The following is a 16,294-nucleotide window of genomic DNA, read 5'->3' as shown; positions in this document are numbered from 1 at the left end:
TGGCTGGACCCTGGAAGCTCTGCAGGGCCTGCTGTCCCCGTCCCTGGCCTCCAGGTATCCTGACCACCGCCCTGGCTCCCACTGCCATCCCCTCCTTTCTGGCCGTTCCCTGGTCCCTGTCCCAGCCCCCTTCTCCCTCTCACCAGTTACCTCACCCAAGCCAGAGGGAAGAGGGAAGGAGGCCCTGGTCATACCAGCACGTCCTCCCACCTCCCTCGGCCCTGGTCCACCCCCTCGGCGCCGGCCTCAGAGCACAGCTCTCTCCAAGCCAGGCCGTGCGCCGTCCATCCTTCCTGTCCCCCCACGTCCTTGTCACAGATCATGTCTGCCCTGACACACATGGGCCTCAGCCATCTCTGCCCCAGTTAACTCCCCATCCATAAAGAGCACATGCCAGCTGACACCAAAATAATTCAGGATGGTTCCAGTTTAGACCTAAGTAGAAGGAGAAACCACTGCCCACCCTGCACCTTGTTTTTTGGTGACCTTGATAAACCATCTTCAGCCATGAAGCCAGCTGTTTCCCAGGAAGCTCCAGGGCAGGGCTTCCTTGGGAGCTGACTGATAGGTGGGAGGTGGCTGCCCCCTTGCACCCTCAGGTGACTCCACACAAGGCCACTGCTGGAGGCCCTGGGGACTCCAGTAATGTCAGTCAGTGACCCGCCCCCCAGGCCCCACACAGCCATGGCTTCATAGAAGTCTGCCTCCAGGGGACCTGTCTGTCTGCCACTGTGGAATCCCTACAGCGTGCCCCCCACCCCAGGGGAGCTGGTTCTTGGACTGAGATCAGCTGGCAGCTCAGGGCCATCATTCCCTGAGGGAGTGGTGCTCTGGAGGCCACAGGCCCCCTCATGTGTGTCTGCGTCCGCTCGAGCTTGCTGAGACACTAAATCTGTTGGTTTCTGCTGTGCCACCTACCCACCCTGTTGGTGTTGCTTTGTTCCTGTTGCTAAAGACAGGAATGTCCAGGACACTGAGTGTGCAGGTGCCTGCTGGCTCTCACGTCCGAGCTGCTGAACTCCGCTGGGTCCTGCTTACTGATGGTCTTTGCTCTAGGGCTTTCCAGGGTCCGTGGAAGCTTTTCCTGGAATAAAGCCCACCCATCGACCCTCACAGCGCCTCTCCTCTTTGAGGCTCAGCAGATACCGCAGTTCTGCCTTTCCAGCAAGATTTTTCAGATGCTGTGCATACTCATCTTATTGATCACTTTTTCCTTCATGTCTGATTGTGATCTGTCAATTTCATGTCAGGAAAGGGAGTGACTTTTTTACACTTACGCGTTTGCTGAGCAAATGTCTGGGTCTTGCATAATGACAATGGGTCCCTGTTTTTCCCAGAGGCTCTTTTGTTCTGCAGGGATTGAAGACACTCCAATCCCACAGTCCCCAGCTCCCCTGGGGCAGTGTTGGCAGAATCTCGACAACACATTTTTCCACCCTGACTAGGGTGTGCTCCTCATGGCAGCTGGGAACCACTGTCCAATCAGGGCCTGGGCTTACACAGCTGCTTCTCATTGCGTTACACCCTTAATCAAATAATCCCATTTTATCCTCTTTGTCTCTCTGTCTTCCTCTCTCTCTGCCTTTCCTCTTCTCTCTCCTCCTCTCTCATCTCCAGGTGCAAATAGTCTACAAACCAGTTGACCTGAGCAAGGTGACCTCCAAGTGTGGCTCATTAGGCAACATCCATCATAAACCAGGTAGCCCTGTGGAAGGCGAGCGTTGGGACGGGAAGGTGCAGGGGGTGGAGGAGTCCTGGTGAGGCTGGAACTGCCCCAGACTTCCGAAGGGGCTGGAAAGGATTTTTTAGGTAGACCTACATCAAAGAGAGTGTTGAGTGTGAAACTTGCAGGAGCCCAGGAGGCGTGGCGGCTCCAGCTCGCTCCTGCCCAGGCCATGCTGCCCAAGACAAGGTGAGGCGGGAGTGAAGTGAAATAAGGCAGGCACAGAAAGAAAGCACATGTTCTCGGCCGGGCACAGTGGCTCACGCCTGTAATCCCAGCACTTTGGGAGGCCAAGGTGGGTGGATCACGAGGTCAGGAGATCGGGACCATCCTGGCTAACACAGTGAAACCCCGTCTCTACTAAAAATACAAAAAATTAGCCGGGTGTGGTGGCGGGCGCCTGTAGTCCCAGCTACTCGGGAGGCTGAGGCAGGATAATGGCGTGAACCCGGGAGGCGGAGCTTGCAGTGAGCAGAGATCGCGCCACTGCACTCCAGCCTGGGCGGCAGAGCGGGACTCCATCTCAAAAAAAAAAAAAAGAAAAAAGAAAAGAAAAAGCACATGTTCTCGCTTATTTGTGGGATCCAGGAGATAGAGAATAGAAGGATGGTTACCAGAGGCTGGGAAGGGTAGTGAGGGGATGGTGGGGGGACGGTTAATGGGTACAAAAAAAATAGAATAAGACCTAGTATTTGATAGTGCAACAGGGTGTCTATAGTAAATAATTTAATTGTACATTTAAAAATAACTAAAAGATAGCCAGGTGCAGTGGCTTACGTCTGTAATCCCAGCACTTTGGGAGGCCGAAGTGGGCGTTTGAGACCAGCCTGGCCAACATGGTGAAACCCCATCTCTACTAAAAATACAAAAATTAGCCAGGCATGGTGGCAGGCGCCTGTAATCCCAGCTACTCGAGAGGCTGAGGCAGGAGAATCACTTGAACCTGGGAGGCAGAGGTTGCAGTGAGCTGAGATCTTGCCACTGCACTCCAGCCTGGGTGACAGAGTGAAACTCCGTCTCAAAAATAAAAATAAAAATACGGCCGGGCACAGTGGCTCACGCCTGTAATCCCAGCACTTTGGGAGGCCGAGGCGGGCGGATCACAAGGTCAGGAGATCGAGATCATCCTGGCTAACGCGGTGAAACCCCGTCTCTACTAAAAATACAAAAAATTAGCCAGGCGTGGTGGCAGGCGCCTATAGTCCCAGCTACTCGGGAGGCTGAGGCAGGAGAATGGCATGAACCCGGGAGGCGGAGCTTGCAGTGAGCTGAGATTGTGCCACTGCACTCCAGCCTGGGCGACAGAGCGAGACTCCGTCTCAAAAAAAAAAAAAAAAAAAAACTAAAAGAATATAAATGGATTGTTTGTAACACAAAGGACAAATGTTTGAGGGGATGGATACCCCATTTTCCATGATGTGATTATTACACATTGTGTGTCTGTATCAAAACATCTCATGAACCCCATAAATATATACACCTAACTATGTACCCACAAAAATTAAAAAAATATATTTTTCAAGGTGAAGAGGGAGGCGAGATGCTGGCCTTAAGCCCTAACCCGTTGTTCTCCCGGCAAGCTGTCCACAGGGCCTCTCAGGCTCGAGGTGCAGCTATATGGATGTATGAGCTTGGTCCCCAGCCAACATGGGGGACGCTTCACCATTGGCAGCAGCTACAGCACAGGAACCCTGGGTCACTGCCATGTCCCCTCTGTGACTTTGTTTAAATAGAAAATGATGCTCTGGGCCAGCTGTGGTGGCCCACGCCTATAATCCCAGCACCTTGGGAGGCCGAGGTGGGCAGATTGCCAGAGATCAGGAGTTGGAGATCAGCCTGGCCAACATGGCGAACCCCCGTGTCTACTAAAAATACAAAAATTAGCCAGGCATGGTGGCAGGCGCCTGTAATCCCAGCTACTTGGGAGGCTGAGGCAGGAGAATCACTTGAACCCAGGCAGAGGCTGAGTGAGCCGAGATCACGCCAGTGCACTCCAGCCTGGGTGAGGGAGTGAGACTCCGTCTAAAAAAAAAAAAAAAAAAAAGAAAGAAAAAGAAAAGAAAATGATCCTACTGGAACCATGCTTACTCCCCTCCCCACCTCACACTGTGTAGAAATCAGTGCTGTCGGCCGGGTGCGGTGACTCACGCCTGTAATCCCAGCACTTTGGGAGGCCGAGGCAGGCGGACCACGAGGTCAGGAGATCAAGACCATCCTGGCTAACACAGTGAAACCCCACCTCTACTAAAAATAGAAAAAATTAGCCGGGCGTGGTGGCGGGCACCTGTAGTCCCAATTACTTGGGAGGCTGAGGCAGGAGAATGACATGAACCCGGGAGGCGGAGCTTGCAGTGAGCCAAGATCGCACCACTGCACTCCAGCCTGGGAGACAGAGTGAGACTCAGCCTCAAAAAAAAAAGAAAGAAAGAAAGAAAGAAAGAAATCAGTGCTGTGTATACATCTTTCTGCAGTGATGGAAATATTCTGTGTCTGTGCTGTCCAGTATGGTAGCCACTAGCTACATGTGGCACTTGAAACATGGCTGGTGCAGTTGAGGAAGAGTGGCTGCCCTATTGGACGACACAGCTATAGATTCTGTCACCCCACCCCGAGAGTCCAGAGCAGGGATTTCTGCCTTAGGCCCTATTCGGGGCTGGTTTTTACTTGAACCCTTACTGTGGGAAGAGAAGGCCATGAGAAGTTCAGTCTAGAATGTGACTCCTTATTTTCTGGCTCCCTTGGACACTTTGTGGGATTTAGTCTCCCAGTGGAAAGTATTCCACAAGTGGTGCCACTACCCCAGCTGTGAGAGCAGCTGGGAGCTGCTTTTGTCATCTTTCCCTGGAAAGTCCTGTGGGCTGTCTCTTCCTCATGCCTTGTCCCATGCTTGGGCATGGTGTCAAGCGTCAGGAGGGAGAAAGGGTCTTTATTTATTTATTTAGAGATGGAGCCTTCTTCTGTTCCCAGGCTGAAGTGCAGTGGTGCAATCTCGGCTCACTGCAACCTCCGCCTCCTGGGTTCAAGTGATTCTCCTGCCTCAGCATCCCAAGTAGCTGAGATTACAGGCACATGCCAACATGCCCGGCTATTTTTTTTTTTTTTTTTTTTGAGATGGAGTTTCACTCTCGTTGCCCAGGCTGGAGTGTAATGGCATGATCTTGGCTCACTGCAACCTCCACTTCCCGGGTTCAAGCAATTCTCCTGTCTCAGCTTCCCAAGTAGCTGGGATTACAGGCACCTGCCACCATGCTCAGCTAATTTTTGTATTTTTTTTTAGTAGAGACGGGTTTTCACCATGTTGGTCAGACTGGTCTCAAACTCCTGACCTCAGGTGATCCACCTGCCTCGGCCTCCCAAAGTGCTAGGATTACAGGCATGAGCCACCATGCCCGGCCTGAAAGCATTCTTATTTAGTGTGCATTTTGACATTCAATTTAATTCCAAGGTCTTGTGGGGTCATGGTTTACAGGATGTTGATATAGAAAAGACTTCACTTACTGGGCTGGGCGCAGTGGCTCACGCCTGTAATCCCAGCACTTTGGGAGGCTGAGGCAGGCAGATCAGGAGGTCAGGAGATTGAGACCATCCTGGCTAACACAGTGAAACCCTGTCTCTATGAAAATACAAAAAATTAGCCGGACGTGGTGGTGGGCACCTATAGTCCCAGCTACTCGGGAGGCTGAGGCAGGAGAATGGCATGAACCCAGGAGGCAGAGCTTGCAGTGAGCAGAGACCGTGCCACTGCACTCCAGCCTGGGCGACAGAGCAAGACTGTCTCAAGAAAAAAAAAAAAGACTTTACTTACTGGAAGCCAACCAATGTATATTTAGAATAATTTTTCCTGGACTGAGCTGTCATTTACCTTTGCAGTATCTCAAGAAGAAGAGTTTACAGTGTAAATATTTGATGCACACTTTGATTAGAAAGATGAAGCAAACTATTTTCAAGAGCTTTGCAAGGACTTACTTGTATCCAAACACCATTCTAAAGGAGAGTCTTATCTACTTCTAAAGGCTGGTCTCTACTTGGAACCACTTGCTTGGCCCTGGTTCAAGTCCTGCTGCAAACCTAGAAGTCCTGTCATTGTCTTCTTCCCTCCAGAGCAATGGCACCCAATCTAATTTTTGCTGTGCCCCAGCAGCCCCTGGCACTTTGCCCTGTAGACTGCAGACCTCATGTAATGTATGTTAAGTCCACGGAACCACGGAAGATGATGGCAAGATGCTCTTGTGTGTGTTGTGTTCTAGGAGGTGGCCAGGTAGAAGTAAAATCTGAGAAGCTTGACTTCAAGGACAGAGTCCAGTCGAAGATTGGGTCCCTGGACAATATCACCCACGTCCCTGGCGGAGGAAATAAAAAGGTAAAGGGGGCAGGGCGGGTTGGATGCTGCCCTTGGGTATATGGGCATTAATCAAGTTGAGTGGACAAAGGCTGGCCCAGTTCCCAGAGGAGGAAAACAGAGGCTTCTGTGTTGACCGGCTGGATGTGGGCCCTCAGCAGCATCCAGTGGGTCTCGACTGCCTGTCTCAATCACCTGGAGCTTCAGCATGTTTCACACCTGGGCCCCAACCTGGAGAGGCTGACCAATTGGTCTCAGGTGCAGCTCGGTTGCTGGAGTTTTTGTTTTTATTTATTTTTATGTATTTAAGGCAGGGTCTCTATATTAGTCCATTCTCACACTGCTAATAAAGACATATCCAAGACTGGGTAATTTATAAAGGAAAGAGGTTTAATAGACTCACAGTTCCACATGGCTGGGGAGGCCTCAAAATCATGGCAGAAGGCACAGGAGAAGCAAAGGCATGTCTTACATGGCGGCAGGCAAGAGAGCGTGTGCAGGGGAACTCCCATTTATAAAACCATCAGACCTCACAAGACTTATTCACTATCATGAGAACAGCATGGGAAAGACCCGCCCCCATGATTCAGTTACCTCCCACTGGGTCCCTCCCATGACACATGGAATTATGGGAGCTGCAATTCAAGATGAGATTTGGGTGGGGACACAGCCAAACCATGTCAATCTCCCTCTGTCATCCAGGCTGGAGTGCACTGGCATGATCTCGGCTCACTGCAGCCTCTACCTCCCTGGGTCAGGTGATCCTCCCACCTCAGCCTCCCAAGTAGCTGGAACCGCAGGTACCTGCCACTATGCCTGGCTAAATATTTTGTATTTCCTGTGGAGACAAGGTTTTGCCATGTTGCCCAGGCTGGTCTTGAACTCCTGAGGTCAAGCAATATGCCCACCTTGGCCTCCCAAGGTGCTGGGATTACAGGTGTGAGCCACAGTGCTCGGCCTAAGTCGCTGTAGTTTTTAAAGCTCCCAGGTGATTCTTCAGTGCAGTCAAAAGTGAGAACTGGCTGGGTGCGGTGGCTCATGCCTGTAATCCCAGCACCTTGGGAGGCCAAGGTGGGCAGATGGCTTGAGGTCAGGAGTTCAAGACCAGCCTGGCCAACATGGTAAAACCCCATCTCTACTAAAAATACAAAAGTTTAGCTGGGCGTGGTGGTGCATGCCTGGAATCCCAGCTACTTGGGAGGCTGAGGCATGGGAATTGCTTGAACCCGGGGGACAGAGGTTGTAGTGAGCTGAGATCGTGCCACTGCACTCCAGCCTGGGCAACAGCGTGAGATTCCATCTCAAAAAAAAAAAAAAAAAAAAAAAGCGAGAACCACTGTCCTAGGCCCTGATGTTTGCAGGCAACTAAAAAAGGAAGTAGACATCCCCAGTCAGCTGTGGCGCACCAAGAACAAGTCATGGGAACATAACCTAATTTTCTAAATGGGTTACCAGGCACTTAGAGCAAAACAATGATGCTGAAATCCTGATTTTAGCAAAGCCTCTGCCTGCCTGTCGTGGAAGTGTCCACACGAGGCTGCTGGGGCCTTGGTGTCCCCAGCAGTTTCTAGTCTCTAGGTCTTGCTGTGGGTGTCTGTGCAGTGAGGGTGTGTGTGGCGCTGGGCGAGCTCTGTCTAGGCCTGGCACAGGATGCGGTCTGGTAGCTGCTGCTTCTCTTCTGCAGAAGTGCAGCCAAGCACCCTCTGGGGTTTCCCGCCCACACCCAACCTGAAGTTCTGGGAGTGGCTCACTCTCCAACCTTCAGGGTCTCCCGGCAGCTGACTGGGGAGTGGTGGAGGGAAAAGAGGTTGTATTAGTCCGTTTTCACGCTGCTGATGAAGACATACCCGACACTGGGCAATTTAAAAGAAAGAGGTCTGATGGACTCACAGTTCCGCGTGACTGGGGAGGCCTGACAATCGTGGTGGAAGGTGAAAGGCTTGTCTCACATGGTGGCAGACGAGAGAAGAGAGCTTGTGCAGGGGAACTCCCCTTTATAAAACCATCAGATCTCGGGAGACGTATTCACTATCATGAGAACGGCACGGGAAAGACCCTCCTCTATGATTCAATTACCTCCCACCGGGTCCCTCCCACAACATGTAGGAATTGTGGGAACTACAATTCAAGATGAGATTTGGGTGGGGACACAGCCAAACCATATCGGGGGTGTCCCAGAAAGGGTGTAGGATCTGAGACCCAAGTCGGCATGAGAAAGTATGCTTCTCGTGGTGGCCCAGTTGGGTGGAAGTGGCAGCCAGGCCGTCTTTCCACCAGGCCACTCAATTGGCAGCTGAGAGACCCCTGCCCTAGCCAGTCCCCACCCTCCCCTCTTGCCACTGCATCTGGTTCTGAACAGATGGGCACCCTCATCTTGTATTTGTGATAAATGTCTAACAATGTAGTTTTGTGAGAAGCGTTTGCTGATACAGCGTTGCTGCAGATGCTGCAAACTGTGGCCTGGGGCAGACCTTACCTCCAGACAGGCCCTGAGGCAGGGGAGGGCACTGGCCCATAGCTGGCCGAGAGCTCTCAGGTTGTGCAACTCAGGACACAGGGATACTTTTCAGTGGCTGGGTCGCTATCCAAAGTGAGAAAACAAGGAGGGACCAGGAGGCTGTCCACCTCAAGGGATGTGGGGGCCAGGCCCAGTTATCTGGGGAAGCAGTAAGCTTCTCTGCTGTTTCTACCCCCCAGGGCCTCCCCTGGTCTAAGGCAGGGCCTCCCAGCCTCAAGGCACTTTAAAGATATCTGGGCCTGGCCCCGTCCCCATAGTCTGACTGGGTGGGTCTGGATAGGGCCTGGACATTAGTGATTTCTTGGGTGAAGGGAGGCCCCCCACAGTCTCTGGAAGCTTCTCTGTGTTAGGAAAAGCTCTGGGCTTGACTCTGCTTGGACAGTCAAGATCCACAAATCCTCTCAGCCTCAGTTTCTCCTTCAGCAAGATGAAATGGAAATGCTGTACCTACGTCCCGGGGTGGTTGTGAGACCCAAAAAAGACAATGTTCTGGAAGGTTCCTGGTGCGTTGCAGTCCTCTAAGAACCTGAGTTAGAGCCACGCTGAGTCTCAGCTTCTTGACTCCTTCTGTTTCGAACTCGTCCATGTGATGGCTCAAGAAGGGTGGGCAGGGCCCTGCCCCCTACTCAGAAAATACCATCCTGGTCCCGGGGATCCCCGCAGTGTTAGTCCCCTGTTTTCCCAGTGTATTGAGAAAAATTGCTAACAAGCAGTGGGGCACAACACCAGCCTCCTGGGTTGCTTTCAGTTTGCGGATTTTTGGACATACCCAGGAATGTCTTAAAAAACACTTCAAAAAAAACACTTCAAAAAACATTAATATAAATATTTTTATCAAAGCCTGTATTAAATGGTCTTTCAAGAAAATACAGTAACAGGCCAGGCATGGTGGCTCACGCCTGTGACCCCAGCACTTCGGGAGGCCAAGGCAGGCAGATCACCTGAAATCAGGAGTTCGAAACCAACCTGGCCAACACAGCCGAATCCCATCTCTACAAAAAATACAAAAATTAGCTGGGTGTGGTGGCACACACCTGTAGTCCCAGCTACTTGGGAGGCCAAGGCAGGAGAATTGCTTGATCCCGGAGGCGGAGGTTGCAGTGAGCCGAGATCGTGCCACTGCACTCCAGCGTGGGTGACAAGAGTGAAACTTTGTCTCAAAAAAGAAAAAAAAAAAAGAAAAGATAAAGAAAATACAGTATACAGTAATAGAGAACAATCATTTTTTCAAAGTAGTGACCCCAAATGAACAAAATATGCATCTAGCTTAAATGGGAGCCTGGTTTTCTCTACGCTCATTCAAGCCCCCTGCAATAGGGGCCCTTCACCCCGGATCCATGGACTCCTAAAATTATATGGAAAATGGCTGTGCGTGAGTGTGGATGGACATGTGCACACATATTTTTGGCTTTACCAGATGCTCAAAGAGCCTAGGACCCAAAAAGGGCTGAGAATGACCGTGTCGACCACTTCAGGGTCATCAGGAATTACTGTGCACTGCTCGCTTCTCCAGTGAACACTTTCTGCTTCTGCGTTTCCTGGTATCCTTTGGCACTCCTGGCTAGGTCATGTGTTTCTCCACTTTCAAAAGGGCTTCAGCCAGGCACGGTGGCATGAGCCTGTAGTCCCAGCTACTCCAGAGGTTAAGGTGGGAAGATTGCTTGAGCCCAGGAATTTGAGGCCAGCCTGGGCAAGCAGATAGGTAGATGATAGATGATAGATGATAGATAGATAGATGATAGATAGATAGATAAATAGATGGATAGATAAGTCGCTAGACAGTCATCCATCCACCCATCCACACATAAAAAGGCCTTTGTCACGTCATGTTTTGTGGCCCACCTGCCAGTGCTGCCCACAGTTGCTGCCCCTCCAAACTCATCAGTCACTGGCAAACAGGAGGAATGTGTGTGGCTCATGTCTGGGCATCAGTGGCTGTGGGAGACATCCTTGATCTTCTCCAGCTTCTCCTTCCACATTTTCCTTTGCAATCTGGCAATATCTATCAAAATAAAATGCGCATGCCTTTTGACCTAAGAGCTCCACTTCTAGGACCCACTTAACGCGTGTGTGACATGATGTTCATACAGGGTTATTTATCTGAGGTTGTTCATACACACCATTGCCTGTAATCACTAAAGGCGGGAGCAGCCTACACATCCATCCACAGAGGAGTAGATGCCTTTTGGTACATCCGTGGTGATGGAATACTAAGCAGCCTGTGTATATATACACTCACACGTGTTTGTTTATGTGTGGAATATCTCTGGAGGGTACACAAGAAACTTAAAATGATCACTGTCTCTGGGGAGGGTACCTGGGTGCCTGGGAGGCAGGTCAGGGAAGGAGTGGGCACAGGTATTACCAATTGGAAGACAATAAAAACAATAGCTCCTGGCCAGGCGCAGTGGCTCATGCCTGTAATGGCAGCATTCTGAGAGGCCAAGGCAGGCGGATTGCTTGCGTCCAGGAGTTCGAGACCAGCCTGAGCAACATAGTGAAACCCCGTTTCTATTAAAAATACAAAAAATTAGCCAGGTGTGGTGGCATGCAACTGTAATCCCAGCTACTCGGGAGGCTGAGGTGGGAGAATCACCTGAGCCCGGGAGGTTGAGGCTGCAATGAGGTGAGATTGTGCCACTGCACCCTAGCCTGGGCGATAGAGCAAGACCCTGTCTCAAAAACAAACAAAAAACAATCCCTGGCACTCTGGGCCAGGCCTGGCAGGGCAGTTGGCAGGGCTGGTCTTTCTATGGCACTTCATCTCACCCTCCCTCCCTTCCTCTTCTCCTTGCAGATTGAAACCCACAAGCTGACCTTCCGCGAGAACGCCAAAGCCAAGACAGACCACGGGGCGGAAATCGTGTACAAGTCGCCAGTGGTGTCTGGGGACACGTCTCCACGGCATCTCAGCAATGTCTCCTCCACCGGCAGCATTGACATGGTAGACTCGCCCCAGCTCGCCACGCTAGCCGACGAGGTGTCTGCCTCCCTGGCCAAGCAGGGTTTGTGATCAGGCCCCCCCGGGGCGGTCAATAATCGTGCAGAGGAGAGAGTGAGAGAGTGTGGAAAAAAAAAGAATAATGACCCGGCCCCCGCCCTCTGCCCCCAGCTGCTCCTCGCAGTTCGGTTAATCGGTTAATCACTTAACCTGCTTTTGTCACTCGGCTTTGGCTCGGGACTTCAAAATCAGTGATGGGAATAAGAGCAAATTTCATCTTTCCAAATTGATGGGTGGGCTAGTAATAAAATATTAAAAAAAAAATTCAAAAACATGGCCACACCCAACATTTCCTCAGGCAATTCCTTTTGATTCTTTTTTTTTCCCCCCTCCATGTAGAAGAGGGAGGAGGAGAGGCTCTGAAAGCTGCTTCTGGGGGATTTCAAGGGACTGGGGGTGCCCACCACCTCTGGCCCCGTTGTGGGGGTGTCACAGGGGCAGTGGCAGCAACAAAGGATTTGAAACTTGGTGTGTTCGTGGAGCCACAGGCAGACGATGTCAACCTTGTGTGAGTGTGATGGGGGTTGGGGTGGGGCGGGAGGCCACGGGGGAAGCCGAGGCAGGGGCTGAGCAGAGGGGAGAGGAAGGACAAGAAGTGGGAGTGGGAGAGGAAGCCACATACTGGAGAGTAGACGTCCCCCTCCGTGCTGCTGGGAGGGCCAAGGCCTGTGCCACTTGCAGCGTCTGAGCGGCCGCCTGTCCTTGGTGGCCAGGGGTGGGGTGGGGGAGGGCTGCTGTGGGTCAGTGTGCCACCCTCTGCAGGGCAGCCTGTGGGAGAAGGGACAGCAGGTAAAAAGAGAAGGCAAGCTGGCAGGAGGGTGGCACCCCGTGGACGACCTCCTTGGAAAAGACTGACCTTGATGTCTGAGAGTGCTGGCCTCTTCCTCCCTCCCTGCAGGGTAGGGGGCCTGAGCTGAGGGGCTTCCCTCTGCTCCACAGAATCCCTGTTTTATTGAGTTCTGAAGGTTGGAACTGCCGCCATGATTTTGGCCACTTCGCAGACCTGGGACTTTAGGGCTAATCAGTTCTCTTTGTAAGGACTTGTGCCTCTTGGGAGACGTCCACCTGTTTCCAAGCCTGGGCCACCGGCATCTCTGGAGTGTGTGGGGGTCTGGGAGGTGGGTCCCGAGCCCCCTGTCCTTCCCACGGCCACTGCAGTCACGCCTGTCTGCCCCGCTGTGCTGTTGTCTGCCATGAGAGCCCAGTCACTGCCTATACCCCTCATCACGTCACAATGTCCCGAATTCCCAGCCTCACCACCCCCCTTCTCAGTAATGACCCTGGTTGGCTGCGGGAGGCACCTACTCCATACTGAGGGCGAAATTAAGGGAAGGCAAAGTCCAGGCACTAGAGTGGGACCCCAGCCTCTCACTCTCAGTTCCACTCATCCAACTGGGACCCTCACCACGAATCTCATGACCTGATTCAGTTCCCTGCCTCCTCCTCCCGTCACAGATGTGAGCCAGGGCACTGCTCAGCTGTGACCCTAGGTGTTTCTGCCTTGTTGACATGGAGAGAGCCCTTTCTCCTGAGAAGGCCTGGCCCCTTCCTGTGCTGAGCCCGCAGCAGGAGGCTGGGTGTCTTGGTTGTCAGTGATGGCACCAGGATGGAAGGGCAAGGCACCCAGGGCAGGCCCACAGTCCCGCTGTCCCCCACTTCCACCCTTGCTTGTAGCTGCCAGCCTCCCAGACAGCCCAGCCCGCCGCTCAGCTCCACATGCATAGAATCAGCCCTCCGCACCCGACAAAGGGGAACACACCCCCTTGGAAATGGTTCTTTCCCCCCAGTCCCAGCTGGAAGCCATGCTGTCTGTTCTGCTGGAGCAGCTGAACATATACATAGATGTTGCCCTGCCCTCCCCATCTGCACCCTGTTGAGTTGTAGTTGGATTTGTCTGTTTATGCTTGGATTCACCAGAGTGACTATGATAGTGAAAAGAAAAAAAAAAAAAAAAAAAAAAAAGGACGCATGTATCTTGAAATGCTTGTAAAGAGGTTTCTAACCCACCCTCACGAGGTGTCTCTCACCCCCACGCTGGGACTCATGTGGCCTGTGTGGCGCCACCCTGCTGGGGCCTCCCAAGTTTTGAAAGGCTTTCCTCAGCATCTGGGACCCAACAGAGACCAGATTCTAGCAGCTAAGGAGGCCGTTCAGCTGTGAAGAAGGCCTGAAGCACAGGATTAGGACTGAAGCGATGATGTCCCCTTCCCTACTTCCCCTTGGGGCTCCCTGTGTCAGGGCACAGAGTAGGTCTTGTGGCTGGTCTGGCTTGCAGCACGAGGATGGTTCTCTCTGGTCATAGCCCGAAGTCTCACAGCAGTCCCAAAGGAGGCTTACAACTCCTGCATCACAAGAAAAAGGAAGCCAGTGCCAGCTGGGGGGCTCTGTAGCTCCCAGAAGCTCCGTGAGCCTCAGCCCACCCCTCAGACTGGGTTCTTCTCTAAGCTCACCCACTGGAGGGGCAGCCCAGCCTCCCACCAAGGGCCCTGCGACCACAGCAGGGATTGGGATGAATTGCCTGTCCTGGATCTGCCCTAGAGGCCCGAGCTGCCTGCCTGAAGAAGGATGACAAGTCAGGAGACACTGTTCCCAAAGCCTTGACCAGAGCACCTCAGCCCGCTGACCTTGCACAAACTCCATCTGCTGCCATGAGAAAAGGGAAGCCGCCTTTGCAAAACATTGCTGCCTAAGGCTCAATTCTGCCACTTCTGGTTTGGGTACAGTTAAAGACAACCCTGAGGGACTTGGCAGTAGAAATCCAGGGCCTCCCCTAGGGCTGGCAGCTTCGTGTGCAGCTAGAGCTTTCCCTGCAAGGAAGTCTCTGGGCCCAGAACTCTCCACCAAGAACCTCCCTGCTGTTTGCTGAGTCCCAGCAATTCTCCTAAGTTGAAGGGATCTGAGGAGAAGGAAATGTGGGGTAGAGATTTGGTGGTGGTTAGAGATATGCCCCCCTCATTACTGCCAACAGTTTCGGCCGCATTTCTTCATGCACCTCGGTTCCTCTTCCTGAAGTTCTTGTGCCCTGCTCTTCAGCACCACGGGCCTTATACGGAAGGCTCTGGGATCTCCCCCTTGTGGGGCAGGCTCTTGGGGCCAGCCTAAGATCATGGTTTAGGGTGATCAGTGCTGGCAGATAAATTGCAAAGGCACGCTGGCTTGTGACCTTAAATGAGGACAATCCCCCCAGGGCTGGGCACTCCTCCCCTTCCCTCACTTCTCCCACCTGCAGAGCCAGTGTCCTTGGGTGGGCTAGATAGGATATACTGTATGCCGGCTCCTTCAAGCTGTTGACTCACTTTATCAATAGTTCCATTTAAATTGACTTCAATGGTGAGACTGTATCCTGTTTGCTATTGCTTGTTGTGCTATGGGGGGAGGGGGGAGGAATGTGTAAGATAGTTAACATGGGCAAAGGGCGATCTTGGGGTGCAGCACTTAAACTGCCTCGTAACCCTTTTTCATGATTTCAACCACATTTGCTAGAGGGAGGGAGCAGCCACGGGGTTAGAGGCCCTTGGGGTTTCTCTTTTCCACTGACAGGCTTTCCCAGGCAGCTAGCTAGTTCCCCATTCCCTCCCCAGCCGGGTGCAGGCGTAGGAATATGGACATCTGGTTGCTTTGGCCTGCTGCCCTCTTTCAGGGGTCCTAAGCCCACAATCATGCCTCCCTAAGACCCTGGCATCCTTCCCTCTAAGCTGTTGGCACCTCTGTGCCACCTCTCACACTGGCTCCAGACACACAGCCTGTGCTTCTGGCAGCTGATATCACTCGCTTCACCCTCCTCATCTTTGTTCTCCAAGTAAAGCCACGAGGTCGGGGCGAGGGCAGAGGTGATCACCAGCGTGTCCCATCTACAGACCTGTGGCTTCATAGGACTTCTGATTTCTCTTCAGCTTTGAAAAGGGTTACCCTGGGCACTGGCCTAGAGTCTCACCTCCTAATAGACTTAGCCCCATGAGTTTGCCATGTTGAGCAGGACAATTTCTGGCACTTGCAAGTCCCATGATTTCTTTGGTAATTGTGAGGGTGGGGGGAGGGACATGAAATCATCTTAGCTTAGCTTTCTGTCTGTGAATGTCTATATAGTGTATTTGTGTGTTTTAACAAATGATTTACACTGACTGTTGCTGTAAAAGTGAATTTGGAAATAAAGTTATTACTCTGATTAAATAAGGTCTCCATTCACGGATTCCAAGGACAAGAAAGCGATATAGAATGTCTATTTTTTAAGTTCTTTCCCACCCACCCTTAGAGAATTTAGCTCAGAACAGGAAATGACAGTATTATTAAAAGCTGGCCATCAGGATTAACAGCTCTCTCTGGGGCCCTGAAGGTGAGAGTTCTCAGACCTGCTCATTTGCTGTTGCTTCTCATTGTGATGCTGGCAAACCATGGTAGTCCAATTCAAAGGGCAATACAAAGCCTTGTGGCTGACCTCACGATGCAGCACTCAGTTTGCAAGGCCGGTACCAGTGTATGCAAACCTGAGAAGGCTGGGGATGAGGCTATGGGATCTTTCGTCCCTGGAAATTTAGTCCAGAGGCCTGGGGCTGGAGCAGAACACCAAGCCACTCAGCTTAATGAATGGCTTAGATTCCTGCTAGGTTTACAGAGCTGCCTTCTTCTTTCCTTTGGTACCTTATTATAGATTGAGGAGTTATTTCTGCTAAACCAAGATAGGGATACCAGATAGCGTCTTCCTAGCAATGCCAC

The 16,294-nt window shown here is 52.0% G+C and overlaps 1 protein-coding gene across 7 annotated transcripts in view; it reads left to right on the top strand.

Annotated features, from left to right (window-relative positions):
• The window catches only part of MAPT (microtubule associated protein tau), a 129,877-nt gene extending 114,126 nt beyond the window's left edge, over positions 1–15,751 (top strand). For 6 of the 7 annotated variants that reach the window (XM_030799952.1, XM_030799950.1, XM_030799951.1 and 3 more), the window contains 3 exons: positions 1,618–1,699; positions 5,971–6,083; positions 11,378–15,751. In XM_030799952.1, coding sequence (XP_030655812.1) covers positions 1,618–1,699; positions 5,971–6,083; positions 11,378–11,593 — 411 coding nt within the window. In that variant the 3' untranslated portion in view covers positions 11,594–15,751. The remainder of the gene's footprint in view (positions 1–1,617; positions 1,700–5,970; positions 6,084–11,377) is intronic. The other variant, XM_030799953.1, reaches the window with a different exon arrangement.
• The last annotated feature ends 543 nt before the right edge of the window (positions 15,752–16,294 follow it).

Source organism: Nomascus leucogenys, chromosome 19, assembly GCF_006542625.1.
Source record: "Nomascus leucogenys isolate Asia chromosome 19, Asia_NLE_v1, whole genome shotgun sequence".
In the NCBI taxonomy this organism is placed as follows: domain Eukaryota; kingdom Metazoa; phylum Chordata; class Mammalia; order Primates; family Hylobatidae; genus Nomascus; species Nomascus leucogenys.
Note: the sequence above shows the minus strand (reverse complement) of the source record. Positions and strands in the feature narration are given on the sequence as shown.